At 44.4% G+C, this 12,536-nt stretch overlaps 1 protein-coding gene across 8 annotated transcripts in view; it reads right to left on the bottom strand.

The window, feature by feature from the left end:
• Nucleotides 1-12,536, bottom strand: part of ABCC5 (ATP binding cassette subfamily C member 5) — a 76,154-nt gene that overhangs the window by 12,520 nt on the left and 51,098 nt on the right. For all 8 annotated transcript variants that reach the window (XM_034781425.1, XM_034781424.1, XM_034781423.1 and 5 more), the window contains 11 exons: nucleotides 11,187-11,258; nucleotides 10,501-10,625; nucleotides 9,824-9,896; nucleotides 9,121-9,324; nucleotides 8,119-8,262; nucleotides 5,424-5,526; nucleotides 4,184-4,368; nucleotides 2,243-2,389; nucleotides 1,692-1,821; nucleotides 683-836; nucleotides 419-547 (listed from right to left, as the gene is read on the bottom strand). In XM_034781425.1, the coding sequence (XP_034637316.1) occupies nucleotides 419-547; nucleotides 683-836; nucleotides 1,692-1,821; nucleotides 2,243-2,389; nucleotides 4,184-4,368; nucleotides 5,424-5,526; nucleotides 8,119-8,262; nucleotides 9,121-9,324; nucleotides 9,824-9,896; nucleotides 10,501-10,625; nucleotides 11,187-11,258 (1,466 nt within the window). The remainder of the gene's footprint in view (nucleotides 1-418; nucleotides 548-682; nucleotides 837-1,691; nucleotides 1,822-2,242; nucleotides 2,390-4,183; nucleotides 4,369-5,423; nucleotides 5,527-8,118; nucleotides 8,263-9,120; nucleotides 9,325-9,823; nucleotides 9,897-10,500; nucleotides 10,626-11,186; nucleotides 11,259-12,536) is intronic.

The following is a 12,536-nucleotide window of genomic DNA, read 5'->3' as shown; positions in this document are numbered from 1 at the left end:
TCTCAAGCCAAGAACAAGCTAACATGAACAACAACAAACCACAAGGGATGCCTCTGCATCCACTAACATTATAGCAACTCCTTTCCCCACATAAACTGAGCAGCATCTTCCAGGAGAAACCCAATAGCTACAAGCTACTAACCCCATAAAACCTACAGTGCCACAGAACACTGAGCATATAAGTATTATTTCAAGAGCTATTACAGCACATTGATAGGATTTAATAAGACTAGTTGATTAAAACAGATATTACCATCTGATTTGTAGTTCCAGCTCTGTGTAGCCAAGGACATACAATTAACAGAAGATGGTTTTGAAAGGCTCACAAGATCAGCTGCCCGTTTTTCAGATCCTGAAACACTGGTTCACACCAGTTCTATCCCATGTTAACGAACTCCAGGCTGAATGCTGTACTGACCTGTGCAGGAATTCCTGCCTTTTGTTGTAGGCATGGATTGTGGAGAGACCCTGTATACTAGACGTAATATGAGACAGAAACGGAGACTGCGTGATGTTGTCCTGGCGCTTCAGCTCACGAATAAAGACTCTGGAAGAGAGGAAGGAGAAGCCTTGAGGGATGCACATAACCATCCATCCTGCACTACACCAGCCTGAAGAACACATTGCCCAATTAATTTAAGATAGAGAGGCTCTGATCCATTAAAGCGAGTGGTGAGCTTACCTAGACACAATATGTAGGATTGTGAAGAGGACGGTGAGGGGCCCCACTGCCACCAGAAACCATGGGAAGACCCCAGCGATCACCCCGGCACAGAAGAACACCAGGATGACATTCTGAATGAACATTTCAGCTTGAAATGGCAAACGGACATCAACTGGAAAAGATGGAGAGAGAAAGAGGGAGGTCTTGGGAACAGGGAGCCAAATAACCTAAATAAAGCAATTTAGTCCAGCTTCTACAACGTCGCACCAGTTCCAGGGATACTGGTTTCCAAAACTTATTTAGGTATAAAGCGTTGCTCTTTAATGAGTGTTTTTGTCTTCTACAATGTTTGTGATTGCACCTCCCTCTCCCACCCCATCAGTAAGGTCACTGCTGCAGCACCGGCCATTAAGCTCTTTCCTCTTAACTTGCCATAAAAAAAGGCATCAAGAAGGTTTGGATGGGAACAATAAGGTGGCAGGTCTGGTAGCAACCACAAGCATCAGGACTGGACTGGAGTCCCCAGGACCAACCTTACTGCATAGGGCATGGCTGAGCCTTCAAATCCTGCCAGCCTCCTTCCTTCCAAAACAATTTAAGAGCTTTAGTGCACAGAGAAGTGAATATTAGTTTTATTTTGGGGATGAACACATACCTAGAAAACCATGCAATAAAATCAATCTCATCCTAATAATCCTGTGAGCTAGTTACCAGCAGTACCCCAGCACTGACTGGTGGGAGCCCATATGCATCAGATTTAGGTAAGAAATTGGTTTGCTCTATTTCTTTTTGGACTGGTCTGATTTGGGGCTTTCCATTCATAGGAGACAGCCTATAGCCTAACCCTGACATGGCCCAATTACCGATTTGTCTATTTCAAATATGTGCACCAAAGGCTTGTAATGTCTACAGACACACTTTCAGGTTATCTTCATCTCTGCATCCAGCAATTGGCATGCACAGGTGAGTTAACTGGAAGGTCTGAATGCAGATGGTGCTGTGTTACGGCAGACAGAGAGGGACATACCTTCATCCATATCTTTGGAGAACCTGTTGAGAATCCGCCCAGTGGGTGTAGTGTCAAAGAACTTCATGGGGCTGCGAAGAATCCGTCGGAAGAGCTCATCATGGAGCCTGGAGGAGGCTCTAAGTGTCCCCTGGTAACACAGCAAATGTTACTGGGGTTGTGTAGGGATGTCTGGCTATGCTGTCATTCACATCACGCCCACCACCAAACAACTGAACTGGCTTACTGTGACCAAGGGGCTGAACCTCGCATCAGTCACGACCCAAAAGCAAATCTCTGCTCTTGCAGTCTTGAAGGCAGCTACAGAGTCTGTGCTGCTATGCGGTGGAAGGAAGATAATGAGCCAAAAGAGGTTTTAACAGTGAAGAAGGTGATGGAAGGTTGCAGTCAACCCAACTTGTGCTTGGGCTGGCCCAAATTCAGGAAGTCTTTCTTGGGAGCTGAAGACAGCCTCCTCACAATAATACCAAGAGGAGAGAATCAGAATGCCAGAGGCCCCAGCCATGCAGAGAGAGAGGGGGGAAAAAACCACAATTGGCCTTGGTGCGTACCTTGACAAAGACAACCCCACGAACAGCTTTCAGAATCAACATGACTCCCATAGAGAGCGCATAGATGCCGGCATAGTAGCGCATGTGAGGGTTATCTTTCATACTGCTGCTCACAACAGTTTCATTTCCCAACATCACTGTGGTGTTCTGTGTGAAAACCAAGATCCCAGTTACATGGTTGTATAAGACAAGAACAGGCCAGAGAGTCATCAAATTGCCCCAGGCACAGTGAGCATCTTCTATCTCTTGAGTAGTTATTTTAAAAGCTTTTTTTTTTTTTTTTTAATTTGCATGGAAAAAACCCTGGCCAATCTGGAATGGCAGAGAAATCCAAATCCTCTCAAACCCACCCCAAAGGGGAAGCTCAAGTAGAAAGCCAAGATCCTTTTAACTGACTCAGTTACATAGCCACCGTCTGCCTATGTACCCACCTCAGCTACAAACCCATTCCAGCCGAGCCCCAGTCAGGATCAGTGCTCCATTATGCAAGGCACTCTATGAACACAAGATGATCCACCCCTCTTGATTTAAGCCAATGTCCCTTTAATGATTACTGCAGCTGCACTCTGGACTGAGTATTTAATCTACAAATTGGGTCTATCAATACACCCAAATCTTTCGCTCTACTCTTAACTAATTCAGTGGCACTTAACTATAGGTTTCTTGGGAGTTATTTCTACCCAAGTGCACCAGTGTATGTTTAGGCACATGGCATTTCAATTTGTAGCTCCATCCCCCCATTTTATTATCTTCAGTAAATGAAGCGACTTGACATGTTATTGCCTGATCTCAGTCATTAATACAATACTAGAGCATACTGATTAAAATAAATACACACACTAATTCCAACCCTCTTCTGCATTATTTCTTTAGTCTCTTGAATTAAATCTCTCTAGCTGTATTTGGGGTATTTTAAGGTTTCATGTGAAATTTTGTCTAGGTACTTTCTGAAAAATCCAGAGATACTTAGTTCATATAGTCCAGTATCCCATCTTCAACATTGAACAGCAAACAGATTATTCCAAAAAAGGAGCAAGAACCCTACAGTAGGGAAATGTGGAATAATCTATGCCCCACACCCACCCCTTGAAGGTCTGACCCTAATCCCTAGTAGTTAAGAGACTGTCTTAAACCCTGAAGCATGAGGATTTTAGTCCTCCCAAAACTCCTTGTTTGTATTAACTGTTATAATGCTGAATACTCGTTACACATATAAACCCCCAACCACTCTGAATTTTACTTTAGATCCACATTTCATTTAGCAAACTAATCAAATTGGGACAACAGTTGCTGTTTTCCAGCTCCCGGGTACTTCTGTAGTATCCAAGACTCCCTAAAAATAATTGTCAATGGTTTGATTATATGAGCCCCAATCTCATCTCGTTCACATATGGTACTTGATGCTTTACGGACCTTCATCTTTGCCAGATACTTGCTCAATAATTTCAGGCTCCTATTTTTAGTCATTACTACACAGGCACATGCATCAGGAGTGGGCTGTTAATACTCTCCTCAAATGCAAAGTTATTGTCCCTCAGTAGCAAAGCATTCCTGTCACTCTATAAGGGGCAGTGCTGCGGGGGCCATAGACACCCCAAAATTTGCCTCAGCCGCCCCTAGATGTCCAAGTCACAGTGACAGCAAAGTGATCTACAAAATTAGCTATTGCACTTGTTGCTTGAATACTCTAAAGTAGCCCCCCCGCTGCACTGCTTTGCTTCCTTTTCTTACACTGACAGACCCAAGGAAGAAGGGGCCAACATCAGACTGCATGGAGCTGTTGCCTCTTTTTTCCCCCCTGTAGATTTCTGTCAGGCTTGGGGACTAGCTTCTTTCAGAGGAGATCATCTCCTAGAGAGCCCTCCTAACTATCTTCCTTTATGAAATACAGTTAGGTTTGTCCTAGACTACCCCAAGCAATCCTATGAAGGCAATCCTTACCCCGCTGCCTTGCTTGATCCAGTAACTCAGCCACCAGTTGCTGAATGCCGTGCTGCCCACATTCAGCACAAAGAGTGCCATGATGATCAGGAATGCAAAGGGGCCTCCAGCTGCCTGGATATAGGTGCCATAAACAGACCAGGGGACAGAGCCTTTGCCCTTCTCTTCCAGCTGCATCAGCTGGCCTAGGAAATACAATGGGGTGAAAAAAGGGTGAGGGGAGAAGAGTTGCTTCATAAAACTTTAAAAAGTTGTTTACTTAACATATAAGGGGCTAGTATCGCCATAGCCCCATAGGAGGAACACTCACTGTACCGCAGTGGTCCCCAAACTATGGTGCGTGCCCTCCTAGAGGGGTGCAGAGGAATGTTTGGGGGGAGGTGCAGCGGGGCCTGGGCCAGTCCCATGCGGGGCAGGGAGGAAGCCCCACTCAGTCCTGCTCTGCCCCCAGCTCAACCCCAGCCCCCAGCTGTGGCTCCGCTCCAGCCCTGCCCCCCAGCCACAGCTCCGCTCCTGGCAACGGACTCAGCCTCAGCTCCCAGCCCCAGCGGCCGCTCCCGGCCCCAGCTTCTGGAGGGGTGCGGACAGATTCCATTACGGGTAAGGGGGGCACAACAGAAAAAGTTTGGGGACCACTGCTGTACAGAGTAGTTCCAAGAGCCCAGTTGTTACTTTGCACACAGAACTCAAAGATTCAAGCAACAAATGAAAGGCACAGAAGACATTTCAATAGCAGAGTCATGAACAGCCTGGAAAGTATGTGAAGGCTCAAACACCACGAGACTGGTGCCAAAATCAGCATCTTTTGATCCCCACTAGTTTATTGTTAACAAAAAAGACGCTGATGAGGAAGATCAGACCTTTCCGTTCTTTATACACAGATGCTGCTTCCTCCCCAGAATTCAGCATGCCATTAGGTAAATACAAATGCCCCTCTTGCAATAGCAGGGAAGAGACGTGTTGGAGCTAGGGATGCTGATAGCTGAAGCCAGCAACATGTCACGTGCTGATTACATCTTACTGGGCCAACTTATTTCAACTGGAACAGTGCGGAACAGACCATCTGGCATTTCTAATGGATGGTCGCTGTTCGCCCAATGCACTTGTACTACGTGCTAGCAGCAAGCCGAGTGGCCAAGATGCAGGGCAACTTTCAGAACTTTTGAGCTTCAGAAAGTGAACATTTCAGGGTCACCAACGTATGCCAGGATTAAAGTCAGAAATTTGATTCCACAGTTACCTTCCTCCTTCTTCACCACTTTCTCCTTCTTCACAGACCCTGCTTTGGTGCTTTTATCCTGGGGCTTTTTTAATGAACTGCTTGTGCTCTTCTTTACATTAATCTGTAGAAAACAAACTACAGTTGGTAAGACAACTCCCACCTTTTCATGCTCTCTGTATGTGTATATATATCTCCTCAATATATTTTCCATTCTATGCATCCAAAGAAGTGGGTTTTAGCCCATGAAAGCTTATGCTCAAATAAATTTGTTAGTCTCTAAGGTGCCACAAGTACTCCTGTTCTTCTTACTAAAGCAGTTGTTCTCAACCTATTTACCATTGTGGACTGTATCTGCAGCTCTCGCTGTGTTACGCTGGGCGCATCCACACAATACATATACTACCTATATGGCCCTGAGGATGTCACATGGGCTGCAGCTGTGTCCTGATTGGGCCGCAAGCAGCCCGTGGGCTGTGGGTTGAGAACCACTGTACTAGAGTCATCTATTTTTTCAGACCAATATTGAGTTCAGTACCACAAATACTCACAATTTTTTTTTAAAAGTACATTCTAAGGAAGACAAGGACTTCCAGTAGCTTAGCGTACATATCCAGACAGGACACTCACTGGAAAGAACACTTGTCCATGACCTTTATACATGATTTCATCTATGACTGACTGCCAACTACCGACAGAATAAGTTCTCCCCTCCTATTGCCCTGTGCTGGTATCTGTTTGTACTGTGGTAAAGTCCAAAGGCCCCCAATCAGGATGAGGGTCCCACTGTGCTAGGTGCTGCCCATGCACGTGGGAGGATGTGATCCCTGCTTCAAAGAGAGTCTACAGTCTAATCAAGACATCGCTCTCAGAAACCTCCCCAAGCTCCCTTCGAGAAGGTACATAGGAGCTGATAGTCTCTTCCAGATACAGTGTTGCTCCCAAGACAGCCTAAGCAGTCACTACAGAGTAAAGGGAGAGCCTTACATCCCCAGACATTGAATGCACAACCTCTGAGGAGCATACACAGAGTTACTGTCCTAAACCTGGGTCATTCTCCCAAATAAGGACGTTACATTCTGTTCCCAGATTGCACATTTCAATTTTCAGGTTAACCCCACCGAAACCCTTATACATCTTCAGGACCATCTTCCCAGGCTTTATGCTAAAAAGAGCTCTCTCACATGTCAAACCAGAGAGAATAGTATCCACTGAGCCCTTTCTTCCAATTCCTACGGACTACAAATCCACTGCCCGTTCCATGCGCTAGTGCTTATGGAGAGGAAATGGAGGCCAGCCAAGTAAGCAGGTTGGAGAATCTCATATTAACCAGGATTGCTTTAATTTAAAAATGACAGCACCACAATCTTCACAGCACTGAGAAAGGCCATGCGAGGTAACAGATTACATTCCTCTGCCTCTTCCATCAGCACTGTCAAGCAGAAAATCCAATCAAGCAACTCCTATCACTAAACCCATCTCCAGACAGAGCACAATTCCATCTCACCAGAATGTCTTGGGTGGAGCATGTATTCAAATCCATGAAGCCATCGGCATCTTATCTCTTGATAAACACACCAGGTTATTTTCCTAATCTAATTCAATTAAGATAAGGGCACTGATTTCTGTTAAACATTCAGAACAAAATTCTGAAAACTCTTTCCAACAAAAAGCAAGAACACGGCTACCTCCCAGGCATGGCTTTTGAGGAAAATACTGTGGGGAGGAGGGTGAAACTGTTTTAACACTGTAGAGACAAAATCTCCCATTGAAAGGTTCCTGCTTGAAGCCTTTTCTGTAATTGCATTAAAGGATGACCAGCTGACTGAAGTGCAGCACACAAATCCCAGTTGCATTTATGGCAATTTCTCCTCAGCAAGCCCCAGTAGCATTTTTTTTTTTTTTTGGCCAGTTTCAATCAGAAGACGACACATCTGGAGTTAAATTCCAGCATTCTGCTGAGTAGGACTTTTGGACAAGTAATGTTACTTCTGTTGTGTCTAAGGGAACGTCTATACTTACCTCTGGGTTCGGCGGTAAGCAATCGATCTTCTGGGATCGATTTATCGCGTCTTGTCTAGACACGATAATCGATCCTGGAAGTGCTCACCATCGACACTGGTACTCCTGCTCCGCGAGAGGAGTAGGCGGAGTCGATGGGGGAGCCTGCCTGCCACGTGTGGACCTTTGGTAAGTACCTTTAAGTTCGAACTAAGGTACTTCGACTTCAGCTACGTTATTCACGTAGCTGAAGTTGCGTATCTTAGTTCGAACTGGGGGGGTTAGTGTGGACCAGCCCAAAGTCATCTCACGCTAGAAAAATGGGTAAGAAGCCAGGAAGAAATATATAAAACCAAGAGCTAGATTGAGCTGAGCTAACTTGGGAAGATACCATCTAAAAATGAGGTGCACATTAAAGAAAGGGATATGCATTCTCCTCTGAGCACCACAGCATAAACTGATACCTTTCCTCCATATTAGATAAACTAGCTCAGGGGCAGGACTGCATAAGAGATGTCATCTCTGAAACAGGGACCATGACACGAATTATTACAAAGTGCCAATCCAATAGAAAATAGCCTGCAGGAGATTCAAATTGACAAATCAACATACCAAGTCATTTTCCAGACTTCTTTCAAGTGACTAAGTAACTTGGTTCATCTGAATTCCAAGTACAGGCATCTGTCATAATATTTTAAAAAATGGAGTGGAGTACCTCAATGTGTGGTGCCTCTCCCAGCTGCAGGCTATTAAAAATCACTGCATAGTCGCCATTTAAGTTCATCAGTCCCTCATGGGTTCCTCTTTCGGTGATACAGCCCTCTTTCATAACGATTACTTCATCACAGTCAACAAGGTACTGGAGACAATGAGAGTGAGAACATGGCTTCATTATCTCAGATGGTCAGAAAAAACACACATGAATCTTCTCAGTAAACAGTCATCGGGCCGTAAAAGTCAGTACTCCTCCTCAGTGCACACCTGATTGGTTAAGAACCCGGCACTGATTAGAGCACTGTGATTACTTCTACAGTACATACAAAACAGCTTACGTGACTGAACAGAGACTTTCTGCAGAATGTTGGGAAGATGCATTCAGGTGGCTTTGAACACTACAAATTCTGACATACCAGTTACAATGAGTTTTCTGAACAGAACAGGTGACAAGACCCCAGTCTCAGAATACATTTATTTACAACACTAGGCTGGATTCACTGACATCAAATCCCACGTATTCTAAAATGATAAACAGGCTTTATGCACTTCAGTATTCAGGCCAGTAGAAAAACTGCTTTCGACTGGGTCATCCCTCCAGCAGACCCACCTTCAGCCAAGCATTCCCAGCTCCTACTAGCAACCTACTAGACAGCCTTGGCATCGGCTATTTACCTCACTGCCCATGCTCTGGGTACAACACACAAATGAATAAAACTTAGGGCACGTCTTCACTGGCAAGGATAAAGCGCCAGGATTCACCTGTCTACACTGGCACTTTACAGCCCTGACACTTTTCACACCCCTGAGCAAGAAAGCTGCAGTGCTGTACAGTGCCAGTGTAAACAAGCCCTTAAACTATACAGCCGGAGGGAGACGGTATCATGTTGTAACAGACCACAGCAGGAGACTCTACAGTAAGAGGCAAAAGTGACTAACGAAAAAGCAGTCTAGCTGAACAATTAGAAAAGATCCAAGAAAGGCCGTGTAAGGGAGACGGTACCTGAAGCTGATGGGTGATGAACAGGACAGTTTTTGACTTCAGATGCTTCCTTATTGCACTGTTAAAAATATGGTTTCCTACATGTGCATCTAAGGCACTAAGAGGATCATCAAGGATGTAAATACTCTTGTCACTGTACAGGGCTCGGGCAAGACTGATCCTCTGACGTTGGCCTCCACTCAGGTTAGCACCTCGCTCACCAATCTGTACAATATACGTAAAGTTATTCAGTTTCTTTTTGCAACACTTAACACAAGACCTGAGGCCACATTCATCCCTGGTGTAACTAATGCAGTTAATGGAGTAATAGCGAGAATTAGAATGGGCCACATTAAAATGTAGGCGACTTATTCATTGTAAAAGGAAACTTATAGTGAATACCCCTAATGCGAACATGCTTGAAACATTCCTATTAAATAGCCAGAGGATACTATGCCTTTTATTAATTATTTTTAATCTAAGTTTTAAAAGGTCTCTCTCTGAGAAAACTAATTCCCAGTGCAATGAAAAATTCCCACATTACAGAGTTAAAAATCATGGAGTAATCAGTCTCCATACAGTCCAGGATCTACAAGAAGAGGATTTTGCCCATCAGTTTATACGCACACCAGACTGATGGCCTCCCTACCCCACCACAGCATGTCTGGGTTACACTTCACTCCACCCATCCCACTCTCTGTTTTATCAGAACCAGGATTTTTACCTCCGTCAGGTCCCCATTAGGTAGGATGGCTAGGTCAGGTCTCAGACAGCAGCCATTCAGCACAGTGTTGTATCTGAAGAATATGGATAAGACAAGCAGTGAGCACTAGCACTTATGAGGGTACCCTGCTAATGGAGCAGTATTTTTATTCCCACACGAACACCAGACAATCTTGTAGCTTTGAGCAATGAACTACGGATCTGCCTCATCAGTAAATTGCAGATAAAACGTTGGGACCAATTTCAGAAGCGCTATGAGAAGCACAGTGAAGAGAAGCCAAATTCACTTGGGAAGCTATGCCAGCACAGACTCTGATAGAGATCCCTGGGGTGGAAAGTTTGCATGTGGGGAGGGCCACATAAGAGACCAGGGCAGCATGAACAGATGTTGCGCTGGGTAGGAGGAGGGCATGGCTAAGGAAGCCACAGAGTGCACCAAGCCTGCGCCTCACCACAGCGGCAGCTACCAGCAGACCTCAGTGTTCTAGTGAGAGTTAAAGCTGCCATCCTAGAGAGGATGGGTGCAGAAACACCAACTACCATCTGCCACATGGAACTTCCCTTCTGGTGCAGGTGACTTAGGCAGGGAGGTGCAAGTCTATCCAGCATGAGCTTTCTTGATGCCGGTGCGAGAATCCCTAAGCTTTCAGGCTCAGCAAAGTGTTCTGTTTGACAAACCTTTCTTCATCGAACTCCTTTCCAAAAAGGATGTTGTCTCTAAGCGTAGCATTGAGAATCCAGGCCTGCTGGGCCGCATAGGCAAAATTTCCATTCACTGTAATGCTACCCTCCAGCAGGGTCATCTAGAAGACAAGACAGAAGGTCTTGAAATTATGCTATTTCAGGGGAGGGTGTGAAATCCCCCTATATAAAACAAGAAAGACCTCACTGGCAATTCTCCATAGGAAGCAGAACCAGCACAGAATGTAACTCAAAGATCCAGGGTGTGTGTGTGTTTGTTTTTTAGAAGGTCCCACATCAAATACTGTGTGTTTATTCTGAACTTCTCAAAAGCTTGAATTTCAAATACTGGGCATACATGGATAGATTGTCACAAGAGCTCAGGCCCCAGCTAGGCACCTAAATGAAGTAGCTAGATCTTCAGAACTGCTCAGCACGGACAATTCCCAAGGAAAGCAGAAGAAGCTGCTGGATACAGACTCTTATGAAAATCTGTTCCACAGTCATCTAATGGATTATTGCCATCTTAAGACTGTTTGTAACCTAAATGTGATCTATTTCATCAGTGTATGATCTGAATTATAGGTCAGATTAATCATCATATGGAGTGAGACCAATTAAACAAATGCAGCTGCTGGCAGAGAAGAGAAAAAGGGAGAACCCATCAAAATATAAATTCTCACCTGTCCTAAAATGGCTGAAATAAGTGAAGTTTTTCCACTCCCCACAGTGCCACAAATCCCAACAAGTTTCCCCTAAAACAGAAAAAACATATAAGTTATGGTAACACATTAATCCATCCCCCCTAGACTACCTGCAGTATCTCAAACAGAGAAAAGTGATTTAACACTAACGCTAATGGAAATGGGGTATATCAAATGGGAGAAAGGCCAGACTTGGTCAAGCTCTCATTCTAAGAAAACAATTGGCAACCAAAACTGAGGGAACATGACAGGTGAAAGGCAGATTCACTCACCCGCTGAGCCACTAAGCTTTCCTCTGTGTAAAGACAGGTGACCAATTCCTTTCATACGGCTCTGATACAACCAAACTTTAAATGCTGAATTCAGCTCTGGGCACCCCAATACCAGAAAGATATTGCCTGACTGGACAGAACAATGAAGTGCTACCTGAGCCAAAGGGAGTCTTTCCATTAACTTCAATGGGCTTTGGATCAGCCCCAAAATGACCAAAGGAGTGAAGGGACTGACTTATGAGGAAAGCTTAACTTTGTATAGTTTGGCTAGGAGACAGCTAAGGGGGAGGAGAGGAAAGGTAACAGCCTAAGACATGTTAAGGGTTTAACACTAAAGAGTGAAGATAGCTTTTTGGTGCGATACATAAGGATATAATCAGGAATAATGGAAACAAGAGAGAGATTTAGGCTATCAGGTAGATACCTTCCTGATTGTGAGATGGGTCTGGTTTAGGAACAGCCTCTCTGGGAAGAGCTGGAAGCGTATCACTTGGAACTTTTAACAGACTGGACAACACACTCGGAAATAGGCAGTAGGGAGCAATCTTGCCTTGGCTCCCAATTAGACAGAAGGGATGGGACCCAAGAAGTCTTTTCCACCTCTAATCGCAATCTCTAAACTTCTTGTAGTCTATGAGTCCTAGTCAACAGTTTAACAATAGTGCTGAATGGTACTTAACAGGGAAAGTACTTCTGACACCACATTAAAATGCCCAATTAATTTATCTGAATTATTCTGACTACAGAAGAACCAAAAAAATAAAGTGAGCATCAGTTTAAAAAAAAGTTGTCAGCTGCTGGTACTGGATAAGAACACTGCTGGACTCTTGTACATAAGTTTTTCCTGCGCTTACAGTAATGTTGCTTTATACTATCAAACACCAATTTAGTCTTCTTTCAAGGTTCCTGAAAACTCCTAAGATTATGTGGTCACATTGTTTAAGTCATAGGGTTTAAAATACACCACCATCTGACTACACAAAAGATTTTCTGAGTTTTTCTACAAGTAACACGGTAGTCAGATGTACAAAAACATTTTTATTAAATATGCTCTGGA

The sequence above is a fragment of the Trachemys scripta genome, chromosome 9 (genome assembly GCF_013100865.1).
Source record: "Trachemys scripta elegans isolate TJP31775 chromosome 9, CAS_Tse_1.0, whole genome shotgun sequence".
Classification (NCBI taxonomy): Eukaryota; Metazoa; Chordata; order Testudines; family Emydidae; genus Trachemys; species Trachemys scripta.
Note: the sequence above shows the minus strand (reverse complement) of the source record. Positions and strands in the feature narration are given on the sequence as shown.